Source organism: Dendropsophus ebraccatus, chromosome 11 (assembly GCF_027789765.1).
Source record: "Dendropsophus ebraccatus isolate aDenEbr1 chromosome 11, aDenEbr1.pat, whole genome shotgun sequence".
In the NCBI taxonomy this organism is placed as follows: domain Eukaryota; kingdom Metazoa; phylum Chordata; class Amphibia; order Anura; family Hylidae; genus Dendropsophus; species Dendropsophus ebraccatus.
In genome coordinates, this window is record NC_091464.1 from 50,658,446 (window position 1) to 50,685,636 (window position 27,191).

At 45.2% G+C, this 27,191-nt stretch overlaps 1 protein-coding gene across 6 annotated transcripts in view; it reads left to right on the plus strand.

Annotated features, from left to right (window-relative positions):
- Window positions 1-27,191, plus strand: part of FAM222B (family with sequence similarity 222 member B) — a 100,970-nt gene that overhangs the window by 61,679 nt on the left and 12,100 nt on the right. For 4 of the 6 annotated variants that reach the window (XM_069944480.1, XM_069944474.1, XM_069944475.1 and 1 more), the window contains one exon: window positions 19,762-19,893. Coding sequence is in view for 5 of the 6 variants with exons in the window: in XM_069944474.1 (XP_069800575.1) it covers window positions 19,872-19,893 (22 nt within the window). In the remaining variant the exon portion in view is untranslated. Of the gene's footprint in view, window positions 1-19,054; window positions 19,147-19,434; window positions 19,551-19,761; window positions 19,894-27,191 lie in introns of those variants that run through there. The other 2 variants (XM_069944479.1, XM_069944477.1) reach the window with 2 other exon arrangements.

The window sequence follows — 27,191 nt, forward strand, 5'->3', positions numbered from 1 at the left end:
TTCTCTGAGTAGTAGCTAAATGTTAGGAAATTAAACCCTTAATGCTCTGCGTTGTAGGCTGGGTGTACATTGCGTTTTCGTCCACACGTTGACTTGTATGGGCAGGGGGTAGTCATTTTGTGATAAAGTTCAGTCCATTTCCTGGGCCGATACTTCTTTTGTTGAAGACTGAAAAGCATAGTCTTCCAAGCTTTTGTGTCTGTACAGTATACATCTGGGAAATGGGCCAAATGTAGTCACAAAAGGACTACGACCTGCCCATACAAGTCAACGAGGCCATTGCCCCCGCACCAGGCTGCATGGGACCAAAAACGCAATGTGAACCTAGCCATAAATGTACAATGAAGGAACGTTGTGAGCTCAGAAGATGGGCTTGTGTCAAACCCGGTGACTACCATCTGATATCAGCTGGCAGCTGGCACTCACCGCCAATGACTGACGTCAGCATTCACACTGAAGTCGGCCATTTAACCATTTAAATGCTATGTTCACTGATGATCACTCCATTTAAATGCCTCACTGCCCTGTCATCTCCAGCTTAATTGGCACCTCCATAAAGCAATTGCAGTGTGCCTGTTGTTTACTATGACAGCAGGAGGGCTTGAGTAGTCTTTTCTACTAGCATTCATGACTGCTGGTGTAGGCTGCCTTAGACAGAACTCCCAGACGAGCAGATTTTAGCATTTCATGTCAACAGTAAAGGGCGACACAGCTTCACTGCTACCCCAGTGGCTGTGTTGGGGACTGCAGGGCTGCTCAAGCCCTTGTCTTGGCACAGTTACATAACGCTAGCACTGCTGCATGCAGCTGTAGTGCTACTGAGCCTCCCTGGTCTCTATTTTACTATATGTTGGCATTAGAATAGACTTTAAACAGCAGTCTGTGTCACTCGCTCTGCTACAGGTTGCCATGCCTATAGCGCTCCTGGCACAGGATTTTGGTGAAGAATTTTCACACAAATTTTTACGAGAAATCCACAGTGAAAATCTGCAACAATGATAGCATGCTTCATATGTGAACAGCTACATCATGCCTCTAGTCTGTTGCAGATTTGCTCTGATCTGAGTGAGTAGGGTTCTTTTTTCTCTAGAACCAGACTCACTAACTTCTACTTTACTTTAATGCAAAATTACAGCACAGATTCTCTACCTGAAATCTTGCATCAAGTACAAGATGTGTGAACACTCCCTTAAAATGTTAAGAGGCACATGTATTAATATGGCCATTTTCATCATATGTATTTGTGGTAATGTCATCTTAGTTTCCAGTTCTAAGGTGAATAGCCTCAAGCTGCCTTTAGATAGATAGAATTTTTTTTCTGACCTTTCATGAGTGTATTTTGAGAGGCAGCTCTCAGCTAATGAAGGTGGCGCAGGCAGTAATTGACTGTGACTGACTCGGATGAGGCTGCAGATGGTGTATTCTGCTGGTTGCCTCTGGTGAAACTTTTTTTTTTTTCTGTCATAATGTACTGAGGATGTTTGGAGGTTACATGCTTGATAGTTTCAAAAGAGGCCCCCTGCTACCATAAAGATGGTAATGCTATGAGCTGCTTAAGACTGAGGCTACATAGGAACATTTGTGGGATATTTATCCATTCAATTAAACCAGTTTTCTTCTTTAACTGCATTAAAAAAAAAAAAAAAAAGCTGCTCAGTCTGTGTGCCATATTTATCATTCAGCATTTTTTCCAACACTGATGTTTTAAGAAGTATGACAAAGGTTAATCATAGGTACATCACTTTAATTTTTTTACATTAATAGACTGGTGTCGGCGTGGGCATGCCGGTGCAGGGGTCCTTTTTTTTAACCCGATTCCCGTGCACAGAGAGCCCGTCATAAAGACCTCTCACTAGCCAGCCAACACCCTGCTCTGCACTGATGAGGGGCAAAAACCCCGAAATAGCTATCTGCAGATGGGAAATCTTTCCTTTTGGAGAGATTGTTTGGCTTGGCATTTAATCCCCAGTCAATGTTCTAAGGCTTCTCGATGGAGCAAGACTTGATTTTAAGGGACATCTTTTTGCTCAAGAGGTGTGAGAGCTATTTTGCATATCCTTACTTCCCAGTGAAGCAGCAATGGTCCTGTAAGTCTCCACACGTCTTTATGACGGGCTCTCCTTAAGGAGAGTCACTACCCCTTTGACCCACGTCGATAGACCTATCACTGGCCCGCCAACACCCTGCTCTGCACTGATGACTTAATTTCAGTCCTCAAGACCCATCATTGGATCATGTTTTGAGGATATCCTTAGTATTTCACAGGTGATATAAATATATTATAGTGCATCAGTTGTTATCAAAGGTGTTCTTTGTATGGGATATCCTTAAAACATGACCTGTTGGTGTGCCATGAGGACTGGAGATGAGAAGCACTAATCTAATATGCATCGAGCCTCCCAACTATCTCTTGCCAAGACCTGCCAATAAAACATTCTATTCTTAAAGGGGAAACTTTACTCTCAATGTAGCAGTACCTGGTGGTGCATATTGTTTTTTGGGTCTGATTTGTTAAATTTTAATAGAAACTTTTGTTAAAATTAGAGGTGAGGGCAACTCAAGCATGCTCAAGTATGTCCGAACTTGGAAATGTCGTCATTTGATTACCGTTGGATGCAGCCCTAAGGCTGCCAAGAAAACACGGATACAGCCATAGGCTGTTTTCATGTTTTCCAGGACACTCTAGGGCTGCATCCAACTTCTTCAGCCAACGGTAATCAAATGACGAGATTTCCAAGCTCGGACAGACTTGAGCATGCTTGCTTTGTGCTCATCTAGTTAAAACCAAATGTTAATATAGCAGTTTGTGGCCACCCAAGTGAATGGGTTGTGTTTGATGTGCCAGAGTTTGTTATATACAAAGTGCCTGTTTTATTTGCACGACTTTTTGATGTATGTTTACAGCCAGGCTTTCTGCTAAAATAAATGAAGCAGTCCTGTTTTATAACAAAGGATATGACATAGGGCTATCTGCCATCAATAGAGTTGTGTCCTCTCAGCATCTAGGTGTCACACATTATAAGATTAGCAACAAAATTCTCTAGCGGTAAGTATAAAGACTTAACAAAAAAGCATAGTAATAAGAAAGAAACAGTGGGGGTTATTACAACAACAACAGCATAAAAGAGAGCGTAGATATTAAAGCTTTAGGCTTTTTTTTGAGCCACGCACAAACAACAATTACCTGTAGAGAAAACTTTAGTAATATTTAGATCTCCAGCTGCATAACTCCATGGGATCTGTGGTTTAGCTCTTATAGTATTCATCTAACTAGAAGGCTGTTTTACGTCACTGCTGTAGACTTTAAAGTGACTCTGTACCCACAATCTGTCCCCCATCCCCAAAACACTTGTACCTTCGGATAGCTGCTTTTAATCCAAGATCTGTCCTGGGGTCCGTTCGGCAGGTCATGCAGTTATTCTCCTAAAAAACAACTTTTAATCCTCCAGCGCTGTGTCTAACGGCCGGGGCTTACATTTGTATATGCATTAGGCTGGCACCACCTCTCCGTCCTTCCTCCCCACCCTCCTCATCATTAGGAATGATCCAGGAACATTTACTGCTTTTTGAGCTTTGCACAGGTGTCTTAACGATCCAGCCCATGTTCATTATGCACACATGTGGGGAATAGGAGGCAATCTGCCTGGAGCATTCCTAATGATGAGGAGGGCGGGGAGGGATGGAGAGGTTGTGCCAGCCTAATGCATATACAAATGTAAGCCCCGGCCGTTAGACACAGCGCTGCCGGATTAAAAGTTGTTTTTAGGACAATAACTGCATCACCTGCCGAACGGACTCCAGGACAAATCTTGGATTAAAAGCAGCTATCCAAAGGTAAAAGTGGTTTGGGGGGGGACAGATTGTGGGTACAGAGTCGCTTTAAGTGGAAGGTGCACTTCTCTATTCGTACTCATTCTAGCCATGGTTTTAAGGGTGGGGAAGAATGGGATCCAGAGTCCCCTTTTTTGGAAACCAGTTGGAATGATTTAGCTTTATTGGGTTCTAATAACATTCTAAAAGCTGTTCATCAAATATTCTTTTTCATCATTTTGTTGTATTAAAGTGTGTAACTCCTTCACATAGCTGGCTGTCCTGCTAAATATGATAAGTTGGATAGTATTCTGCTTGCAATAAGCTATATTGGCAAGTGTCTAAATCATTCACATCATTAGGACCCTTTCACACTAAGGAAATCACACGGATAACTTGCCACAGATTCCGTGCGCGCTCCCGCTTGACTCTCCGCCGGTCCCACAGACTCCAGTTTATGCTTGGGTGGATTCAGTCATCCGCCCAAAGAATTTACCGTAGAATGGAGCCTATGGGACCAGTGGAACTTCAAGCGGGAGCATGGAGGGGGGGGGGGGGGGGGGGGGGGGGGTGTGTGATTTCCTTTAGAGTGCAAGGGTCCTTATGAAGAAGAAAATATTATAAAAGACTTATGTGGTATTACAATTCAGCTCCATTCACTTCAATGAAACCACAATCCTGGCCTGGGAATCATGCCCAGAGAGGTGGGGTTAAAGCGAGGAGGGGAGAGATTACAGCCTGGGAGCTACAATTCCCATAATGCCTGGACAGCCAAAGCTTTGTGACGAGGCAACGGCAAATGAACAGTTTATATGGTAGGAAATGCTGCAGCATGCTTCAGAACATTATTAGTGTAGCTTGGAATACTAAATCCTCATGAATGGTACCCTTTAATATGTGAACCCCTTTAATATGTGATCCCCTGGGTTCCGGTCTCACCTTATTTTTAATATGGGATCATTCTGCCAGTTGGATCTGGATCTCAACCAGAAACTTTTTTTTTTCTTTTTTTAAACTTCGGGTAATTACTAAAATATCAAAATCGTATTCACATGTCACAGGTGTCCTTAGCCTTTAAAGTGTGTGTGTTTTTTTAAAATCTTTTTTTGTTTCTATTTGCCTGCAGAGAAAAGTTTCTTCTTTTATTGCGGCCATGTTTTTCTTAGCTTCAGGCACATTTTTTTCTTGTGCAAAATGCTAATGTATTTTATTTTTACTACTCAGAACATTGAGTATCCGGTAGAAAGCCTGGAGCTTGTTGCCTGTTCGACTTCTTTCTCCTGATATACTGTAATTTTTTTTATCATCGACATTCATTTGTAGGAGACTGTTCAGAACAGCAGCTCCTCTTTTTGATCTTGCATATAATTGGAACAAGCCTATGTTCTTCTTACCTGATGTCTCGACATAATTAGTCTCCGAACATTTTGAAGCGAATGTTCAATTCTGATCATTGTGAGACATCTCAAGACAGCTGGTACCAGAATGGTATGAAGGTGATTTTCCTAGTTTCTGTCTACACATTAAAAACCTACAGTGTGCTCATCCCCTTTACAATATAAAGGGCCTTATCCAAAGGGCTATGCGATTGCTCAATATTTCTGCTATTCTCTTTGATATCTGGAACATAGTTTTTTTTTATTTAAAAAAAGTCAAAAGCATATTGTAAACATATATATATATGTTTAAAAGTCTAAAAAAATTGGACTTCTAATTAAAAACTATCTAAAATAAATCCTGTGCACTTAATTTTGCTTACATAGTAATTCTGGATATAAAATGTGGACTGATACATGTTTCCCCATTGGAAAGAGACTGTTCAGGAGGAATGTTTTAAAACAGAGAGTGAGCCTTAGGGGCCTGTTCAGACTACAGATTTGGTGTGGAGACTCTGCGGGAGGTTCCCGGTGGGGAGAGAGCCTCTAGGTGTTCATGCTATCTCTGGTTCGAGCAGCATGAAAGTGATGTCAGGTTCCTTTTTTAAGCTCTGAAATACCAACATTTACTCCTGGCTGTGCGCCTCCACCTCTGTTCCCCTGGCTGCTAAAGAGCAAGTCCTTGCACTGTTGTGCACTTTTATATTGTGTTCCCTTAGGGTTCATTTACATAGAAAGATTATCTGACAAAGATTTGAAGCCAAAGCCAGGAATGGATTTGAAAAAGAGGGGAAATCTCAGGCTTTCCTTTATGATCTAATCTCTGTTTAAAGTCCGTTCCTGGCTGTGGCTTCAAATCTTTGGCAGAAAATCTGTCAGATAATCTTTCTGTGTAAATGGACCCTTATGCTACGTTTACACGAAACAATTATCGGGCGAATTTTTGCGATAACGATCGAATTCGAACAATAATCGTACGTGTAAACGCGGCGAACGATCGAAAAATCGTTAATTTTGATCTTTTAACATGTTCATAAATCGTCGTTCGCCGATCGCAAAAAATTCGCCGATCTCTCCATGTAAACAGTCGTCGCGCGATAGTCCGGCCGCCTGGCCCCCCGCTCATCCGCAGCCCTCTGCGCCGGCTCGATTGCCGCCGCCGCTCTGATCGACACCTCCGGCGCCCCGATCACCTCCCTTGCCGCCGCTCCGATCGCCACCCCCGGCGCCGCTCCGATGGCCCCCCGCCGCCGCCAAGAACATACGTTACCTGCTTTGCGCAGCAGGTCTTTGGACAACCCCGGCACCCCTCTTCAGCGCACTGATTGGCTGAAGAGATGAGCAGGGAATTTCAAACGGCTCCTCTTCAGCCAATCAATGCTCCTCTTCAGCGGGCGGGCCGGGCTTCAGGCGCACGATCGCAAAACGATTTTTCCGTACGATATATCGTACCGTCTAAACGCTGGTCATTATAAAAAAAAATATCATTACTTCGAAATCGTTAATCGTACGATTGGGCCAATAATCGCCTTGTGTAAACTTAGCATTACACATTAGGCTGAGGAGGCAGAAGCATGTCCTCCCATGTTAGTTTCATGTACATTGTTTGATAAAGAAGGACTGCATGGAATGAGTGCCACTGCTGCTTATTTCATTATTGATTGTTAGTTCCTAATTCCTATCATCTGCTGTGTCATATACAAACAGCTCTTCCTCCTATAACTCCCACTGCTGCCACTGAGCATGTGTGACCAGAGACCTAAAGTACAGGTTATAGTTAGAGATGAGCGAACCGGGTTCGGGTTCGAGTCCATCCGAATCCGAACGTTCGGCATTTGATTAGCTGGGGCTGCTGAACTTGGATAAAGCTCTAAGGTTGTCTGGAAAACATGGATACAGCCAATGACTATATCCATGTTTACCACATAGCCTTAGGGCTTTATCCAACTTTAGCAGCCACCGCTAATCAAATGCCGAAAGTTCGGGTTCGGAACGACTCGAGCATGCTCCAGGTTCGCTCATCTCTGGTTATAGTAGTTTGGGTCTCTGGTCGCACATGCTCAGTTGCAGCATTGGTACTTGTAGGAGAAGTTTGCCCATCTCTAGTTATAAGCCTCGGCAAGTTGCTATATACATCACATTTTGGGTCAGTAAGTGGTGTGGGATTGTGTGGTAAACTACAAATGCGATTTATTTACTATCAAGCACTGCGTAATAGCGATGTGTAGCCATCGGCTGATGATTCAACAGTTTACAATACCTATCCACGTTCCCAGTGTTCTCCTGTGCTCTGCTTCCTACCTGGTCCCACGCTGCAGCTTTAGAGCGACCTGTCTGATAGTCTGCTCAGCCAATCACTGGCCTTGGTGGTATTGATTGGGCTACCACCGGCCCAAGTAATAGGACCCTTAGTCATGTGGAAGAGCTAGGGGGTGAGCTGTGATTGGTTGCTGTGGCCAGTTTGCACTAGTCTAAATTTTACACCCTTTGATAAATCGCCCCCTATGAGTTTATTATATGAGAAAATGCCTTTAAAGCGACTCTGTACCCACAATCTGACCCCCCCCCCCCCCAAACCGCTTGTACCTTCGGATAGCTGCTTTTAATCCAAGATCTGTCCTGGGGTCCGTTCGGCAGGTAATGCAGTTTGTGTCCTAAAAAACAACTTTTAAACTTGCAGCCCTGTGCCAAACGACCGTGACCTAGAGTATCTGTGCATTAGGCTGGCACAACCTCTCTGTCCCTCCTCCCCGCCCTCTTCATCATTAGGAATGCTCTAGACAGATTTTCTACTATTCAACACCTGTATCAGACTGGCACATGGGCTGGATTGTTAAGGCACCTGTGCAGTGTTCACTGCAGAGGAATAGGAAGAATCCTGCCAGTGGCATTCCTAATGATGAAGAGGGTGGGGAGGAGGGACCGAGAGGTGGTGCAAAGGTAGGGCACAGATACTCTAGGCAACACCAGTTTGGCACAGGGCTGCAAGTTTAAAAGTTGTTTTTTAGGACAATAACTGCATCACCTGCTGAACGGACCCCAGGACAGATCTTGGATTAAAAGCAGCTATCTGACGGTACAAGTGGTTTGGGGGGGTCAGATGGTGAGTACAGTGTCGCTTTAAGTGCCCGATTGTTCTGTTCCATTATCTTGAACTAGGAAATTACTGAGAAAAGATAGAAACCAGCGTTAGACTTGTCTGCATAAGACTGGGGCTCCCTATGGGAGGAACACACTTTCGATGAGTGAAATGCAAAAATGAGTGTGACAGTTCTTCCATAGTCCTGGGAAAAGAATCTGTAAATGTGTGATAAATGATTTGTTTCCTTATTATCTGCGGTAGTCTGACAGAGTTACCATGCGGCTGTCACCCACAGACAGCTAAGCTTCCCTGCAACCCCCGGACTGTCAGCGCCTGTCACGTGTGCATTTCGCCAGCAGTGAAAGGGTCGGGAGGAGAGACCTGAATTGTGTTGTCAGTTGCCGTTTCCAATAGGCGGATGCTGGGAAAATTTGCGTTTGGAATTCATTCCCTCATTTGTATTCATGGGCTTCTGAAAGGCTTGTTTGAATTGTAAATGGTGAGGTCACAGGACGTCTTTCCTAATGTATTTCAGATAAGCTTTGAAGGTTGGAAGCCAGTATTGTGACTTTGCTCCTTTTTTATACAGGCCTTTGAAAACACTGCTTATTGCAGGCTGTGAGAAATTGCAGGTCTGGCTTTTATGGGACTGCGGCTCAAAGACTTTGCTTCGGCAATGTAATGTAGATTACCATTTTACTTTTGATGCCAGATCATGCCAAGGCTATTACATGCCTTGCTTCTCCGTACTCGCCAGGTATGGAGCAGGTTGTGTCAAGGTCTTTCTTTAGTGCTGTTTCTGGGAGTATAGCAGATCTCACCACAACTATTTTTAAAAGTAAAAAAAAGTTCTTTCATTTGTGGCAGATTGCATAGAAAAAAGAAGCGTACAGACTGCAGTCTCTCAGAAATATTGTCAGTAAAAGTTTCATACACAGGCGAATAGTAGTAGAGTTCCTGACAGTGTATATGTACACAGCCATCTTGTACAGATTGCATACAATTAAGTGACGTTTAACATTGTAGAGTAGAAATACTGTTTAGAAAACCAAAGTAAAATAGGAAAACACAAAAAAAGACTGACGGACAGGGTTGTTGTCTGGTTAGGGTACCCTTTAGGTTTACCATGCAGTACCATGGAGTATATTTAAATTGTCATTATGAATTCTCATTGCTCCAAAGGAATCACATTTGCTCTGAAAGATTTCCATTTGGCCATAAAGCCAGACTTTTCTTTCGTTCTTAGCACATCTAGAAGTTCCCAGTGTAGGGCATCTCTTAAAGGAGTTCCTTCAAATCAACTGGTTCCAGTTATATAGATTTGTAATATATATACAGTATAGATAGATATGTTATATAGATTTGTGATTTATATTAAAAAATCTCCAGTCTTCCAGTACTTATCAGCTGCGGTATGTCCTGCAGGAATTGGTTAATTTACAAATCTACACAATCTACAGCAAGTTGATTTCTTAAAGAGAAGAACAGATTCCCATAATTCCTGGGTGTGTGGATAAGGCCGAGCACAGTGATAAGTCTGCTCTGGCTAAAGAGCAGCAACCATTTTTATCAGCAAGTCTCAACAGTCGGCTAATAAATTCCAAGTGACAGGCTGAAGAAGTAAATTCCGTATGCGTAATGAACGCGTGGTGGAGCCGCATAAGCTACAGGTTATTTTCAGATTTGTTTCACTTCAGCAATTATTTTTGTCTTTATAGATTTCAATAATAACACTTACAAATCACTCACAGCCTGAAATATGCGATATGTCAAAACGTTCCCGCAGCTGTCAGGGGAGGTGGCGGGGATCGGCGGCACTGCATGCTTCGGTTTCAGTCTCTTTATTAAGTTTGACATAATAAATTTGACGAGCAGGTTGTGCAACGGGCAAAACAGGATAAACAGCGAAATACACAATATAAAAGTAAGCAGGTGTTCGCAGTAGCATACTCATACATTTGGCACTGTGTGTTTATGTATGCTAACCACATACAGCTTTTAGTGTGGGCCCCTGGCAGATCACCCTCCCGCAAGCTGAGCAGCCACCTCCCGCTTTTTACCTGTGTAGAAATTATAATATATAAATCTAGGCATAAATTCACATAAGATATTTGACAGACATTGTCTCCCTTTCTGCATTCCCAAAATTCTCTTTAGGACTGGTGATGAGTCTTTCACCAGCGTGTTAGAAGTGGCACGTCTCATACATAGTATTTTGGTCAGTATTTTTACAACCCCTTAAAGGTATTCTTCTACTGTCACACAGAAGACTGTCAGCAGCTCCACAGGTCACTGTGGCTGTCACTGGTATTTGGGTGCCTTACATAATCATTGTCATAAAAAAGTGTGGGTTTCTTTTTGTGCAAAGTTGCTGGCCTTGATTTACATCTGTGGAGACCATAAAGGGGACGTAATGTTGGCTAAAGGATTGTGGCCTATATAGACCAAAAACTGTACAATTCTGGTTTGAGGTACACCAACTAAAAGAGGAGGAGAGAGTCTGGACTGTGTACTTGCTAAAGTTTATTCTGCACCGTTCATCAAAGGTAAATCAAGGCTTCCTTCTCATCTCTAACCCCTTATAAAGTTCAAGGCAGCTGTCCTATATGCAAATACCAATGTACCTTCTGCTGTATGTCTACAATACTAATCTCCCTCTCTCTTTAGTTTCTCATCAGCAGCAACAATAACAGCTCAGTGTTTAGAATAAACCCTTTTATTGCTGCTGTTTCTTTCCTTTATGCTTACATAGCACCATGCAAACCCAATGAATCGGTAATCACCCCCTCCTACATGCCATCTACTTCAGTATTGTGTAATTCGTCTAGTCAGAATACTGCCAACCTGTTCAGTGTAATTCATCTTGTCAAAATGCTGCCAGCCTGTTAAGTCCAGTTTACCTTTTCTAGCTCTGTCATGGCATACTGAAATATGTTGTGCTGTGACTGGCTAGAGAAGGGGAAGTATGAAGTATGTACCTGTGTGTCAATCAGAGACACTTTTAGGACTGTCCATTTAAGTTTGTACTGTGAAAGAATGGGGCAGTTTAGTAAATCTAGATCATTGAGTTTGTTTGCATCTTTTTCATCCATCTGGTATAACTGGAATTAGCCTGATCCTATGGAGTTTAATGTCCACATATAGCCCAAGCCTTTGTACCTAAATTCTGAAAGAATTACTGCGAATTAGGGCAAAATCTGAAGCCCATATTATATAGTAGTGCAGGGATGAACCCCTTTATTTTAGTGTATATAGTTTATATAGTGTTCTGACATCAATGTTCTCTTCAGATGTTGACCAGAGTCTTTTGTAACATTGACAAATGCTGAACAGTCTGTAGGTGGATATTCGGCAATATCCCATGTTATTAATTTCAGGGGGTTTAAAACCTTTGTGTAAATAAAGCTGTTAAAGGGGTTATCCAGCACTACAAAAACATGGCCACTCCCCCCCCCCCCCCCCTCTTGTCTCCAGTTCAGGTGCAGTTTGCAATTAATCTCGATTTACTTGGAACTGAGTTTTAAACCCCACCCAATCTGGAGACAAGAGAGGGGGGGGAAAGTGGCCATGTTTTTGTAGTGCTGGATAACCCCTTTAAGTCATTTTTCTTTTCAGTAAAACTAACAATATAAAGAATTGGTATCGCCCTTCTGGTTACCAAGGGTACATCCCATCTATATATGTATTTGCTTTACTGCCATGTGTACTAAGGTTTGAGATGTCATCACAAGTTACTAATGGCAGGTCTTTCAAAAAGCTCCCAGTGTACACAGTAAATGTGCCTTAGTGCATTGTCAGATGGAGGCCAGAAGACTGTCTGCATCTTGTTGGTATACATCAGTGTATAAGAAAAAAGAGCAGTGTAATAGTGTCATATATTATTCTATTTCCATAGATGGTATCTTGTAAAGCAACTTCTGTTAAGCGGAAACCATATTAGACTATGGGTAACAGATGCTGAAATATGGAGCCTGTCACAGGCTCATATCACATTTAACATATACATTATGTGCTTTTCATGGCTGCCATTATAGCCTATGGGTGAATGATGGGTTATATGTATGCTTAACAGCTGCATCAGTTTCCCATAGGCTGTTATGACATCCATTATACATCATGGAAAAGTTTACAATCTATCCATTGAACGTAACACACATAAGTCTCTTATAATCATCAACAATGATTTCTCCCCTTGATGTTGTTTCTTTGCTGTTACTTTACATACTTGGGATAAATCGATCGAGCACAGACACATCTAAGAAACAATGTAAGGGTAGTTTCACACGTACCGTATTTTCTGCTGCAGATCCGCAGCAGATTTGACTAAATGAATGAACACCGCATTAAATCCGCACTGTAAAATCCCCTGCGAAACCACAGCAGAAGATCAGCTGCGATACGGTACGTGTAAAGCTACCCTAATATAGCTTATCAGAGAAAAATTCTTACCTATCTCATCGGGCTTCTTTATTCCCCCTCCCCAAATAAACCTTTATGCTGAAAAACAGCTCACCTTTTGTTCTAAAAAAAACAAACATTGCAGCTCACTGAGGGATTAGATTACAAGCTGCCAATATAAGTCTATGGAGAATGGAGGGGCAGGCTGGGAAATGGACTGAGTTGAAAAAAACAGAAGCTGTGAAGATGGCAAAAAGAATACAGAACAGCTTAGATGACACATTAGTTCTGTGCAGTGTGTAACAGGGCAGCGGCATGTAGAGGTGGGGGGATAGGTGCTGCTCACTGATGGCTTGCTACACACACTCAATCCAGTCATTTCACAAACACTATGTCATCAACCCAACAGACTCTAAGTCATTGGAGTCTGTCGAGCTCTGTTGGCATCCACTGTGCAGTGAATCTGCCTGCTCCATTTCTTTTTATTCTTTTGCTCCAAGATAGAGCAGATGAATGGAACCACAATGGAGCTTCCAGCACAGATGTGAACCTAGCCTTAGCTGGAGCCCCATAGTTGTATTTGGCTGCAATTTGGATGACTGTGCACCACCTGTTGATTAGAATGATACCTGACATCCACCTCTGAGTTGTTTATATCCCCAGGACCCCTTTCTCTGGATGTTTTCTCTTTACAACAATATTCTTGCCAGTACTGGGCTTTGCACATTGGCATATACATTGAATAGACTCCACAGTCATGGTATGAAATGAGCCTAACATGTAGGTAAAGCAGTAGCTCAACTCACAAATGAAACTGTAAGTATTGCAAATGATATAAAAATTGATGCATCTTATACTGTAAAGGGGATGAAATAGACACTTATCCATTGGAAGCAAATTGATCTCAGGCACCAATGGGCTTTTGGTGTTACCTCCATTCCCTTAAACCTGTGCATGCATATTACACAATCCTAAGGGTATGTTCACACCGATTTTCAAGTGGAAAATTTCCTCTTCTTGAGTTGGCGTGGAATTCCATGGCAATTCCACACAGAATTGTGGGTGGAATGTGGCAGAAGACGTAGACAATGCTGAAAAGGATGCTTGCAGCACATATTCCACGCCATACAGGTGGAAAGCGGAAATCCAAAGCCCCATTGACTTCTATGGGATTTCTCTGCCGGAATCTAACCAAAGAATTAACATAAAAGCATATTATATGCATAAATTGTGAACAGCAGAAATCCCATTGAACACAAGGGGACATTGCTCTGTATATGTTTCATAGACGGAATTTCAAACGGATTACGCATTAAATTAACCGAGGATTTTGCAGGAAATTCCTCACCTATTGCTCAGTGTGAACATACAAGAGGGCATACCCGTGGTGTCACTGCAGCACATTGTGAGATGGCCTCCAAATGCGCAATATGGACACGAGTGCTTTTGTGTTGTGGATGCAAGTCTTGACTATAACTGAAGGCATCAAAAAAAAATCTATGTTGCTTTCAGTATGGCCTTGCGTCTGTAATATGATGTGAGGCGGAATCTAGATAGCAGCCCCAGTGAACTGGTTCGGAGGTTTTGTTGGGATGTGCAGAGCATAAAGCATCTTTACCACTGACGCATGGGGTTTGGGTAACCTCTGACCACCTTATAGGTGGTTGCAGTCACAATTTCCCCCATGAGTGTTCAGACCCATACCAATGCGGAGAACCAGTGGGGAGAGGACCCCACTGCTGCTCATATTCTCCCCGCTCTGTGTAAGAAAAAAAGTGTCTGGCTCCATAGACTTACATTATGAGCCTGAGGATGTGCTGCAGCACGGTCTTCTCCCTGCCTCGTTCTCCCGATAAAGGTAAAGGTCTAAACACTCAGATCCAGACCACTCAAAACTTTTGACATGTCATAAAATTTCCCAAATGATAGTGACCCTTAAACAACTTTTTTTAATTGCAGTAATAAAATATCTAAAACCAACAGATTCTCCTGCGTTTGTAGTTTATGCAGTGCTCACCAAACACCAAAAAATTGTGCTGATAAATCCCCCCCCCCTAGTGTGTAATCTCCTGTAGTTATGTATCTCTTCACAGTCTTTCTTCTTTTCTTGCTAACCTACAGTAGGATAAAGAAGGGGTAGAGGCAATGGGGAGTCACATATGACTGCAGAATTAAAACACACAGGGGACTTATGGACAGAGTAGGTACTATTGTTCTGGTTTTAGAGCCAACAGAACAAGGTAAAAGCAGTACGGTACATGTAGCATAGTTTAGGAGCTGTACATGTAGTGTAGAGAGAATGGCCCATAAGGGCACAGATAGAGCACTATTAGGGCTGTGGAGTCAGTAAGCCGCAGCTCCGACTCCAACTCCTGAATTTTATCAGGGACTGACTCCTTCATAAATGGCTGGTCAGACACCAGGGGAGGTATTTATCACACTGGTGTAAAGTACACCTGGCTCAGCAGCTTCTTCCTAATGTCCTACATGATCCTTGGGTGAATTCTGAGGAAATTAGGCAAAGATATAGAGCAAATTCTCCTGTGTGCAGTGGATGCAGCCAGTCTCCAGTCTCCATGTCCTGAACAACTCACTAATATTCTCCATACACAAAGTAAAACTACTAACAATGCCAGGCACCTGTGCCATAGAGGTTAAAGTGATATAGAGGGGTCAGCCATAGTGATATAGAGGTGCTCAGACATAGTCCCAGATTTATCAGCTCTCTGTCAGAGTCTGCGCTCCTGAATCATCTCAGCCCCACAGGAACTACCCGCTCAGACAGTCAGTGACTACAGCTGTGTCCCGCATCACTTACTGATTGGCTGAGTGGACAATTCTGAGTGGGGCTATGACATCACAGGATGGGGGGGCCATGGGCTGTAATGCTGCACTGCGGGGACATGGGGATTGGTAAATAGGACTTCTTTATTATGATCCCAACTACCCTGTATTTTTCACTTGCCTCAAAACACCCCTGTAATCTCTGCCTCTCACTAACACACACACAGCCTGCTGCAGCCATAGCACACACACACACACAGCCTACTGCAGCAATAGAGCGCACACACACACACACACACACAGCCTCCTGCAGCCATAGAGCACACACACACAGATACACAGCCTGCTGTAGCCATAGCACACACAGATACACAGCCTACTGCAGCCATAGCACACACAGATACACAGCCTGCTGCAGCCATAGCACACACAGATACACAGCCTGCTGCAGCCATAGCACGCACACACACAGCCTGCTGCAGCCATAGCACACACAGATACACAGCCTGCTGCAGCCATAGCACACACAGATACACAGCCTGCTGCAGCCATAGCACACACAGATACACAGCCTGCTGCAGCCATAGCGCACACAGATACACAGGCTGCTGCAGCCATAGCACACACAGATACACAGGCTGCTGCAGCCATAGCACACACAGATACACAGCCTGCTGCAGCCATAGCACACACAGATACACAGCCTGCTGCAGCCATAGCGCACACAGATACACAGGCTGCTGCAGCCATAGCACACACAGATACACAGCCTGCTGCAGCCATAGCACGCACACACACAGCCTACTGTAGCCATAGCACACACAGATACACAGCCTGCTGCAGCCATAGCACACACAGATACACAGCCTGCTGCAGCCATAGCACACACAGATACACAGCCTGCTGCAGCCATAGCACACACAGATACACAGCCTGCTGCAGCCATAGCACACACAGATACACAGCCTGCTGCAGCCATAGCACACTAAAGGAAAACACAATCTTCTCCCAGAGAGAAAACACCACACTAAGGACAAAGGTTACTGCTACACTACTTATGTCTTCTCCTCCTCCTCCTCCTCTATATTACACAGGATATCTTCATATTACACTGCTGCTCATATACAGTCATCCAGCATCCAGGAAGAGAACAGCACAGATCTCCCCACACACAATGGACTCTTTCAGCTCAGAAACAAGCTGCCAAATAGTGACTACTAACTTCTCCCCAACCACCCTTATCTAATAGGGCCAGTGCTTTATTACTGATATATGGGGGACATGCTTAACCCTGTGTAATTAAACGTTTTTCTGGTTGTTATAAATAAGCTCCTTAGATTGATAGAACATAAAATATATTAATGAGGAACATTTATAAAATTCAAATGAAAAAAATAAATTACAAAATTTTGACTCAAACAAAAACTTACTCCTACTCTGCAGCCCTGAGCAGTACAGTACATGTAGCACATGGGGAGGGCAGTACAGTACAGTACATGTAGCACATGGGGAGAGCGGTACAGTACAGTACATGTAGCACATGGGGAGAGCAGTACAGTACATGTAGCACATGGGGAGAGCAGTACAGTACAATACATGTAGCACATGGGGAGAGCAGTACAGTACATGTAGCACATGGGGAGAGCAGTACGGTACATGTAGCACATGGGGAGAGCAGTACGGTATAGTACATGTAGCACATGAGAAGAGCAGTACAGTATAATACATGTAGCACATGAGAAGAGCAGTACAGTACATGTAGCACATGGGGAGGGCAGTACAGTACATGTAGCACATGGGGAGGGTAGTACTGTACAGTACATGTAGCACATGGGGAGGACAGTACAGTGCAGTACATGTAGCACATGGGGAGGGCAGTACAGTACATGTAGCACATGGGGAGGACAGTACATGTAGCACAGGGGGAGGACAGTACAGTACATGTAGCACATGGGGAGGGCAGTACAGTATAATACATGTAGCACATGGGGAGGGCAGTGCAGTACATGTAGCACATGGGGAGGGTAGTGCAGTACATGTAGCACATGGGGAGGGCAGTACAGTATAATACATGTAGCACATGGGGAGGGCAGTGCAGTACATGTAGCACATGGGGAGGGCAGTGCAGTACATGTAGCACATGGGGAGGGCAGTACAGTATAATACATGTAGCACATGGGGAGGGCAGTACAGTGCAGTACATGTAGCACATGGGGAGGGCAGTACAGTACATGTAGCACATGGGGAGGGCAGTACAGTACATGTAGCACATGGGGAGGGTAGTACAGTAAAGTACATGTAGCACATGGGGAGGGCAGTACAGTACAGTACATGTAGCACATGGGGAGGGCAGTACAGTATAATACATGTAGCACATGGGGAGGGCAGTGCAGTACATGTAGCACATGGGGAGGGCAGTACAGTACAGTACATATAGCACAGGGGGAGGGCAGTACAGTACATGTAATGGGGAGGGTAGTATAGTACATGTAGCACATGGGGATGGCAGTACAGTACAGTATAGTACATGTAGCACATGGGGAGGGCAGTGCAGTACATGTAGCACATGGGGAGGGCAGTACAGTATAGTACATGTAGCACATGGGGAGGGCAGTGCAGTACATGTAGCACATGGGGAGGGCAGTACAGTACAGTATAGTACATGTAGCACATGGGGAGGGCAGTGCAGTACATGTAGCACATGGGGAGGGTAGTGCAGTACAGTATAGTACATGTAGCACATGGGGAGGGCAGTGCAGTACATGTAGCACATGGGGAGGGCAGTGCAGTACATGTAGCACATGGGGAGGGCAGTACAGTACAGTATAGTACATGTAGCACATGGGGAGGGTAGTGCAGTACAGTATAGTACATGTAGCACATGGGGAGGGCAGTGCAGTACATGTAGCACATGGGGAGGGCAGTGCAGTACATGTAGCACATGGGGAGGGTAGTGCAGTACAGTATAGTACATGTAGCACATGGGGAGGGTAGAGCAGTACATGTAGCACATGGGGAGGGTAGTACAGTACATGTAGCACATGGGGAGGGCAGTACAGTACAGTATAGTACATGTAGCACATGGGGAGGGCAGTGCAGTACATGTAGCACATGGGGAGGGTAGTGCAGTACAGTATAGTACATGTAGCACATGGGGAGGGTAGTGCAGTACAGTATAGTACATGTAGCACATGGGGAGGGTAGTGCAGTACAGTATAGTACATGTAGCACATGGGGAGGGCAGTGCAGTACATGTAGCACATGGGGAGGGTAGTACAGTACATGTAGCACATGGGGAGGGTAGTACAGTACATGTAGCACATGGGGAGGGCAGTACAGTATAATACATGTAGCACATGGGGAGGGTAGTACAGTACAGTACATGTAGCACATGGGGAGGGCAGTGCAGTACAGTATAATACATGTAGCACATGGGGAGGGTAGTACAGTACATGTAGCACATGGGGAGGGTAGGTGTAACCCAGCTGCACTAGTATCCTGTGGTTACATGAAACCTGCACAGTCCGGAGTGCTGCTGTCTCCAGGACCTCTACCTGCCAACATTTTCTCCATAGTAATGATCGCCTCCCACCTCTGGGCATATTGTCTGCAGGATGAGAAGACGAGCTGTAGTCTGTGGTGTATTACTGATGTCTGGGGAAAATACTGGATTAATGTCGCCCGCACCAGCTGCCTGTCAGTAAGGTGGTTGATAATGGGGAACAATAAAGAAAGAATAAGATTCCTTTTTTTTTTTCTATTAACGCCCTATATTAAACCGCACCCGCCCCTGTTCAGACTACAGTGCGGTAAATTATGAGCCGCAGAAGAGATGGTGGGCGGGGCCATAGCGGCTACATGCGCGAGGCTCCTCCCATCAATGAAATGGCGGTGGGCGGGAGCGCCTCAGTTTAGATTGCGTGTGACGACATGACGCATAGCGTTAGTACGTGCTGACGTCACTTGTGCCGGGCGGACCAATGGGGAGAGTTCAGCCCCTTCTCTCAGTGCCTGCTGATTCACCAAATAGTAATCGGCAAATCAGCAGGCACTAGGAGGACGGGGCTGATCTCTGCCATTGATCATCCGATCCAGCCGTGGTGAGTGAGCGCAGCCTCCTGTGCGGCCTGGCCGTCCCCTCCTCCCTCCCGCCGGCCGCCTGTGTGCTCCGTGTGTCCTCATTGTTCCCCCGGTGCTGGTTGGGTGGGCCCGGACGCACATTGGCTGCAGCGCGGCCCTCCTGTGGCTACGCCCCGCAGTGTGTCTGCTGCTGCCCCCGGTCTGACCTGTGCTTTCTCTCTCCATGTACAGAGCGAGGCGGAGTGTGGTGACCCCCCCATGCGGTGTTAGTGCAGCTCTGCCATGCTGGCCTGTTAGCCAGGACCAGGGGACCTCGCCTTCAGCTTCTCCCTCAGCCGCAGATGAACACTGGACTTCAGAAATGTAAGTCTCCTGTCCGGCCTGTCCATTGTCCTGCTGCACCATCCACCCTCACGGCTCTGCACATACAGCAATGAGTACACACCATGTATACAGAAATGAGCACACACCATGTATACAGAAATGAGCACACACCATGTATACAGAAATGAGCACACACTGTATACAGCAATGAGTACACACCATGTATACAGCAATGAGTACACACCATGTATACAGCAATGAGTACACACCATGTATACAGCAATGAGTACACACCATGTATACAGCAATGAGTACACACCATGTATACAGCAATGAGTACACACCATGTATACAGCAATGAGTACACACCATGTATACAGCAATGAGTACACACCATGTATACAGAAATGAGCACACACTGTATACAGCAATGAGTACACACCATGTATACAGAAATGAGCACACACTGTATACAGCAATGAGTACACACCATGTATACAGAAATGAGCACACACTGTATACAGCAATGAGTACACACCATGTATACAGCAATGAGTACACACCATGTATACAGCAATGAGTACACACCATGTATACAGAAATGAGCACACACTGTATACAGCAATGAGTACACACCATGTATACAGAAATGAGCACACACTGTATACAGCAATGAGTACACACCATGTATACACAGTACCGGGTACATACAGCACCATGTATACAGCTCTGGGCACACACAGCAATGAGAACACACCATGTATACACAGTACTGGGTATATACAGCACCATGTATACAGCTCTGGGCACACACAGCAATGAGAACACACCATGTATACACAGTACTGGGTATATACAGCACCATGTATACAGCTCTGGGCACACACAGCAATGAGAACACACCATGTATACACAGTACTGGGTATATACAGCACCATGTATACACGGCACTGGGTACACACAGCATCGGGCACATACAGCAATGAGTACACACCATGTATACACAGTACCGGGTACATACAGCACCATGTATACAGCACTGGGTACACACAGCTCTGGGCACATACAGCACCCGGTGCACACAGCTCTGGGCTTGTACAGCAACGAGTACCATGTATACAGCATCGGGTACAAACAGCTCAGGGCACATACAGCAATAAGCACTATGTATATAGCACAGGGTACACACAGCTCTGGGCTTGTACAGCAACGAGTACCATGTATACAGCATCGGGTACAAACAGCTCAGGGCACATACAGCAATGAGCACTATGTATATAGCACAGGGTACACACAACTCTGGGCTTTTACAGTATTGAGTATGATGTATACTGCACCGGGTACATACATCACTGGGCATACACAGCTCTGGGTATGTACAGCACCAGATGCACACTACACTATGTATATTCAGCAATACGCCTATATAGCATTGGGTACCCACTGTGCATATACTCATATACAGCACTGGGTAAACACATACAGCCCATGGCATATACAGCATTGGGTACACTGCTTTTGACATATACTGCATTGGGTACATGCATACAGCTCTGGGCATGTTCAGCATCACTGTACCCAACGTCTACACACATGCAACACTGGATACACAGCTCTGAGCATATACAGCAAAAAGTGTCTACAACAGTGAATGTATATACATATTCAGCATTGTGTACACACAGCACAGGGTTCACAAATATCACACAGAGTACACACAGCAGTGACTATATACAGCGCTTGGTACAGACATACAACATTCGGTACCCACAGCAGTGTGCATATATGACAATGGGTACAAAAAGTATTGGGCATATGCAGCAAGTACCTACAACAGTGACTGCATATACATATTCAGTATTATGTACACACAGCACTGGGCTCACAAATACACCAAAGAGTACACACAGCAATGATTATTGACAGCACTGGGTGCAGACATACAACACCGGGTACCTACACACGGGCACATACAGCACTGGACAAACACAGGTTTCCTCATAGCAGGTACACGCACAGCACTAGACGCACAATGCTGGACACACAGTGTATGTGGGCCTACACACACTGCTCTCCCCTCACAGCCCTGGGCCTACACACACACACTGCTCTCCCCTCACAGCCCTGGGCCTACACACATGCACTGCTCTCCCCTCACAGCCCTGGGCCTACACACACACACACACACACACACACACACGCCTACACACACGCACTGCTCTCCCCTCACAGCCCTGGGCCTACACACACGCACTGCTCTCCCCTCACAGCCCTGGGCCTACACACACGCACTGCTCTCCCCTCACAGCCCTGGGCCTACACACACACACTGCTCTCCCCTCACAGCCCTGGGCCTACACACACGCACTGCTCTCCCCTCACAGCCCTGGGCCTACACACACGCACTGCTCTCCCCTCACAGCCCTGGGCCTACACACACGCACTGCTCTCCCCTCACAGCCCTGGGCCTACACACACGCACTGCTCTCCCCTCACAGCCCTGGGCCTACACACACGCACTGCTCTCCCCTCACAGCCCTGGGCCTACACACATTCTCTTCCTGGTAACAACCTTCTGGTCAAGGTCATTTGTATAATTTTGTCAAAATGTCACATCAATCTCACAACAGAACCTTCATGAATAATATGATGCTTTCTATGAACTGTTATCTAGAATATATGTCAACACCCTCACGCTCATGCCTTAGATGTAAGGGATGTGGTTGCATGTACTGTAATATGGCACCATGTACCTTCATATACAATAAAGCTTAGTTAAGAGGTTGTCCAGTATAAACTTCTAATATTCTGCCAGGGCTGCGGGGGATACAACAGTGCGGTATACTTACCTGTCCCACCCCGCCACAGCTCCCAGTTCACGTCTTCCCTCTGTGCGCCACTGTAATCATTTTGACAACATCTACTGACGTGCCTCTCAGCATAGTGCAAAGCACAGTATCTGTGCTGAGCGGCCATTTCCTGTGGGAGCGGTACATCAGGAAATGTTGTCAAAACCATGACAGCGGCCCAGGAAGCCGCAACTGCCGCGGAGCGGGACAGGTAAGTATACCGCACGGTTGTATCCCCTTGTAGCCCTGGCAGAATAGTAGATTTTCAGTTTATGCCATACAACATCTAAGTCTTGCTATATTTCTTGTCAATGTACAGATGGATACAGCAGGGGGCCCTGGGATTTATTGCAAGTAGGGGTACACCCTTTCACTGTGCAATCCATTCAGGTATCTTAAGAAAGGGCTCCTTAAGAGGAGTTGGCAACATTAGAATTCTAATAATTGTCACATGACACGGTTTTAAGGTAGTATTAGCCTATTACGTGTCTTGATAATCGTGCAGGCCCTTCCCTAAGCCATTGATTGGGCATCTTATTACATAGAGGGGTGTGCGGCTGTTTATTTTTGACATGTTGAAAGACTGCATCAGTCTGCTGATCACTGGCTATATTACACAGGGAAATATCTGCTTGATTTGGCAGATTTTATCTTAATATAATAGGGTCTTTATGCTACTGTGTCACCATTACATATAGTGTTAGTATGCCACACCATGCCTCTGGGCTGGCACTACCATACCCAGCACTACATAGACTACAATATGTGGCTTGCAGTAATCCATTGCCTGCCCCCCCAAAACAAACACCAGAAGAAAATTAAGCAGTTTGTCAGTACTTGCAGCAAAAACAAATCTTTTAGGAACATAGTGTCTAGAAAAATCCCTTTTTTTCTGAGCTTTACATCAGGGTGAAGAATTGGAAGCTTTATGATCACCATAAGGCTCTGTCCATGTGGCCATTTTATGGTCCTCCTGGGAATACGCTTGTTTTAGGGACAGGACATGAGGAAAGCCTTTCTCTAAGCATCTGTGCTTGCCTCTAAATATAGGGCCTTACTGGCTGCTGCAAACCATGGGGACCGTCTTTTGGGATCATGAATTGTCGCCATGCTTGTTTTTGGCTGTCCCTGTCTCTCAAGCCTGAATTTTCTGTAACATGTCAGCGTTATAAAATAGGAACAGTAAAGCGGTACAACATTGTAATAGTTTTAGTAGCCCTGAGCTTCACAAGTACACTTAGGTTGACATGTTTAGTGTAAAATCTGTGGCATCTATAATACTACACAGTAAAGGGGACATAAATCTACTAATCCTCCTGAGGGGGGCGGCTGGTGTCATGAGAAGACGAGTACTTACACACAGTCTTCTGAAATGGAGGACTGCTTCACTGACATAATCTGTTGCTGGAGCATAGGAAGAGCTCCATACACAGAATATGGGTCTCCTTGGTTCTGGGGAAGATGTAGTCAGAGCTCTTGGAGCCGCTCCCCATAGAGAACACAAGAATACTTGGCAGTGTGCTTGTGTGTTCGTTTCGGGAAGGTAAGCCACTGCCAGACAGCTCAGAACAAGAGTTGGGCAGTGGAGATCCAGAGTTCCTGATCCTTCTCTCACCTGATATCATCCGTAGGGGGAGAGCTAGTTGGTTGTCATACACATTACATACACTCAGCGAAGCCTGACAAATCTGTAAAGTGTATAGGAGCCTTAGGGATGTGAAATCTAGTAAGTGGTGGTACTGCCAGTCCACTGTAGCTTAGTGAGGATGTGCACCATAAATGTGTATAGGCTCAGGACATAGGATTGGTGCAAAGCATGTATCCGTATTAGCATCTTCCACCACTGACTCCTCCTTTGGCCTGTCAGTCCTGAAATACACATACTGGCTTTTCTCTCTCTCCCAGCAGTGCTGTTAATGTACCCTATGTATAGTCTCCTCTGGTGTTTTGTCAGTGCCGACCCCTGGAGACCACCTAGCCAAGTGTTCCTGTGGGAGACTTAGCAAATCCAGCCAGCAGCCACAAACACTGCTTGCATTTTAAAGCAATGTACATGTCCCTTTTGTGCTGGGCTTGTTGTGCTGGAGTAGGTTGTGATAATGCTTCTGCTGCCAGCCCATCACCACCCGCTCCAGTTGCTGAAGAAGTACATGGAAGCTGCCAAGCGGAAGGAGGTTAGGCAATTAGACAGTTTCCTTACGAGTCCTTTAATTGTGTCGTCTTATACTGCCGTATTCTGTTTACAGCTGAGTCGATGAATCATAAACCTGTAATGGCTCTTGGGTTTTCTCTAAGGTGCAAGGTTCAGTGCACACAGTAAATTATATAGTTCAGTTTTTTCTTTAGGCTGAGGCCTCTGTAATCCTTACACAATTTCTTTAAAGGGTTTGTTCAGTTACATCACAGGTCTATACTAGATGTATTACGACTCCCGGTCAGTACCAAAGTTAGTCACTATGTGAGCCTGGCATTGATCTCCATGTCTGGGACTTTTAGGCTGGTCTTCTGCCTTGGCAAGTGCTGGTGTATTTCCATGTTGGGAACCTCCACCGATCATGAGAGCCATAGTGCACAGGCCTTTTGGCATTTCCTTCACACAGTTTTTCTGCTAATCAAGTGTGCAGAGAAATGTAATACAGCGCAATGTCTGGAAGATCTGAAGCTCAGTGGCGGCTGGTTTGTCATGAATGGTTTTCCATTTGTGCCGATCGCCGCACTGTTTGACAAGTATGGAAAGCAAGCAGTTTGTTAGGTCAACTTTCCCACAGACATCTGCCTTTTGGTTGGCATCTGTCATACTATAGTCACAAACTGCTGCTGCTGTAGGAATCTGACCATTTTCAGCTTGTAGGTTCAGTTCCCCATGTTTTTCTAAGCCAGGACAACCCCTTTAAAGGGGTTATACACTTACAGGAAATGCTTATAAAGTGCTTTTTCCCTGCACTTACTACTGGATCAAGGCTTCACTTCCTGGATAACATGGTGATGTCACGACCCGACTCCCAGAGCTGTGCGGGCTGTGGCTGCTGGAGAGGATGATGGCAGGGGGATGCTCAGTGTCCCTCCAGTGCCCTGTGTCCCTCAGTGTCCCCCTGCCATCATCCTCTCCAGCAGCCACAGCCCGCACAACTCTGGGAGTTGGGTCATGACATCACCATGTTATCCAGGAAGTGACATCACCATGTTATCCAGGAAGTGAAGCCTTGATGCAGTAGTAAGTGCAGGGGAAAAAAGCACCTTATGTGCGTTTCCCGTACTAAGTGTATATTGGTCATTTGTGTAACTTTTGGGGGGCAATTCAATAATTTAATAAAAATTGTCGCCAAACTTCTCCCTTAAAGGGGTACACAGGCCCAGGGGTATTTTTAAGCCATGGGCGGGGAGGGGGTGTTTATAGATGGCCGAGATTAATTACCTCCCCGGTTCCAGTCCCGGATCGCAGCGCTCGGTACACCCGTCCCACGGCCGCTTCCTGGTGTGAGGCAGCTCAGCCATTCAGCGGCCGTAGTGGAGTCCCGCCTCGGCCGCTGAATGGCTGGGCTGCCTTGAGACGTCTTGTCTCATGCCGCAGCTCACACCAGGAAGCGCCCGCCGCACGGATGTACCAGGACCCGGAGCTGGAACAGGGGAGGTAAGTGACCTTCACCATCCATAGCCACCCCCTCCCCGGCCATAGCTTAAAAATACCCCTGGGCCGGAGTACCCCTTTAACCTCTAGTGTGGGCGCTGATCAGCATTAGTGTCAGGTGTCTGCACCACACTAATCAACTATATATGTCCTATCCTTGGACATCAAGAGTTTTCTTGGTTAACCCTTTTAAAAGTTCCAGAAAATCCTATTAGGTCAGGATGAGGATGCATTGTGCATCCTGCAACAAATAGATATTGTAACGCCAAATATAGATGGGATTTTGAAGCTCGCAGTTGTGCTGTGTCTTATAAATCCTATTTTTTTAGTTGCTTACATGGCAGCAACACATTGCACATCACCATTGGGGCCCACTTTCTAATTTCCCAGATTTAATCCCAGACCTTAATGTCCTCCTTATATATTAGTATGTATTAGGAACATGGGTGGAAGAGGAGTACATGTAGTAAATAGAGATGAGCGAACCTGGAGCATGCTCGAGTCCATCCAAACCCGAACTTTCGGCATTTGATTAGCGGGGGCTGCTGAACTTGGATAAAGCCCTAAGGCTATGTGGAAAACATGGATATAGTCATTGGCTGTATCCATGTTTTCCAGACAACCTTAGAGCTTTATCCAACTTCAGCAGCCCCAGCTAATCAAATGCCGACCGATCTGGTTCGGATGGACTTGAGCATGCTCGAGGTTCGCTCATAATAATTTTTTATTTATATAGCGCCAACAGATTCTGCAGCACTTTACAATTCTGGTTCGCTCATCTCTAGTAGTAAATACAGATGTTGGGTCTGAAGCCAGGCCCCTAGTACTGCTTCTTTCTGGACTTATAGGAATAATGTAAA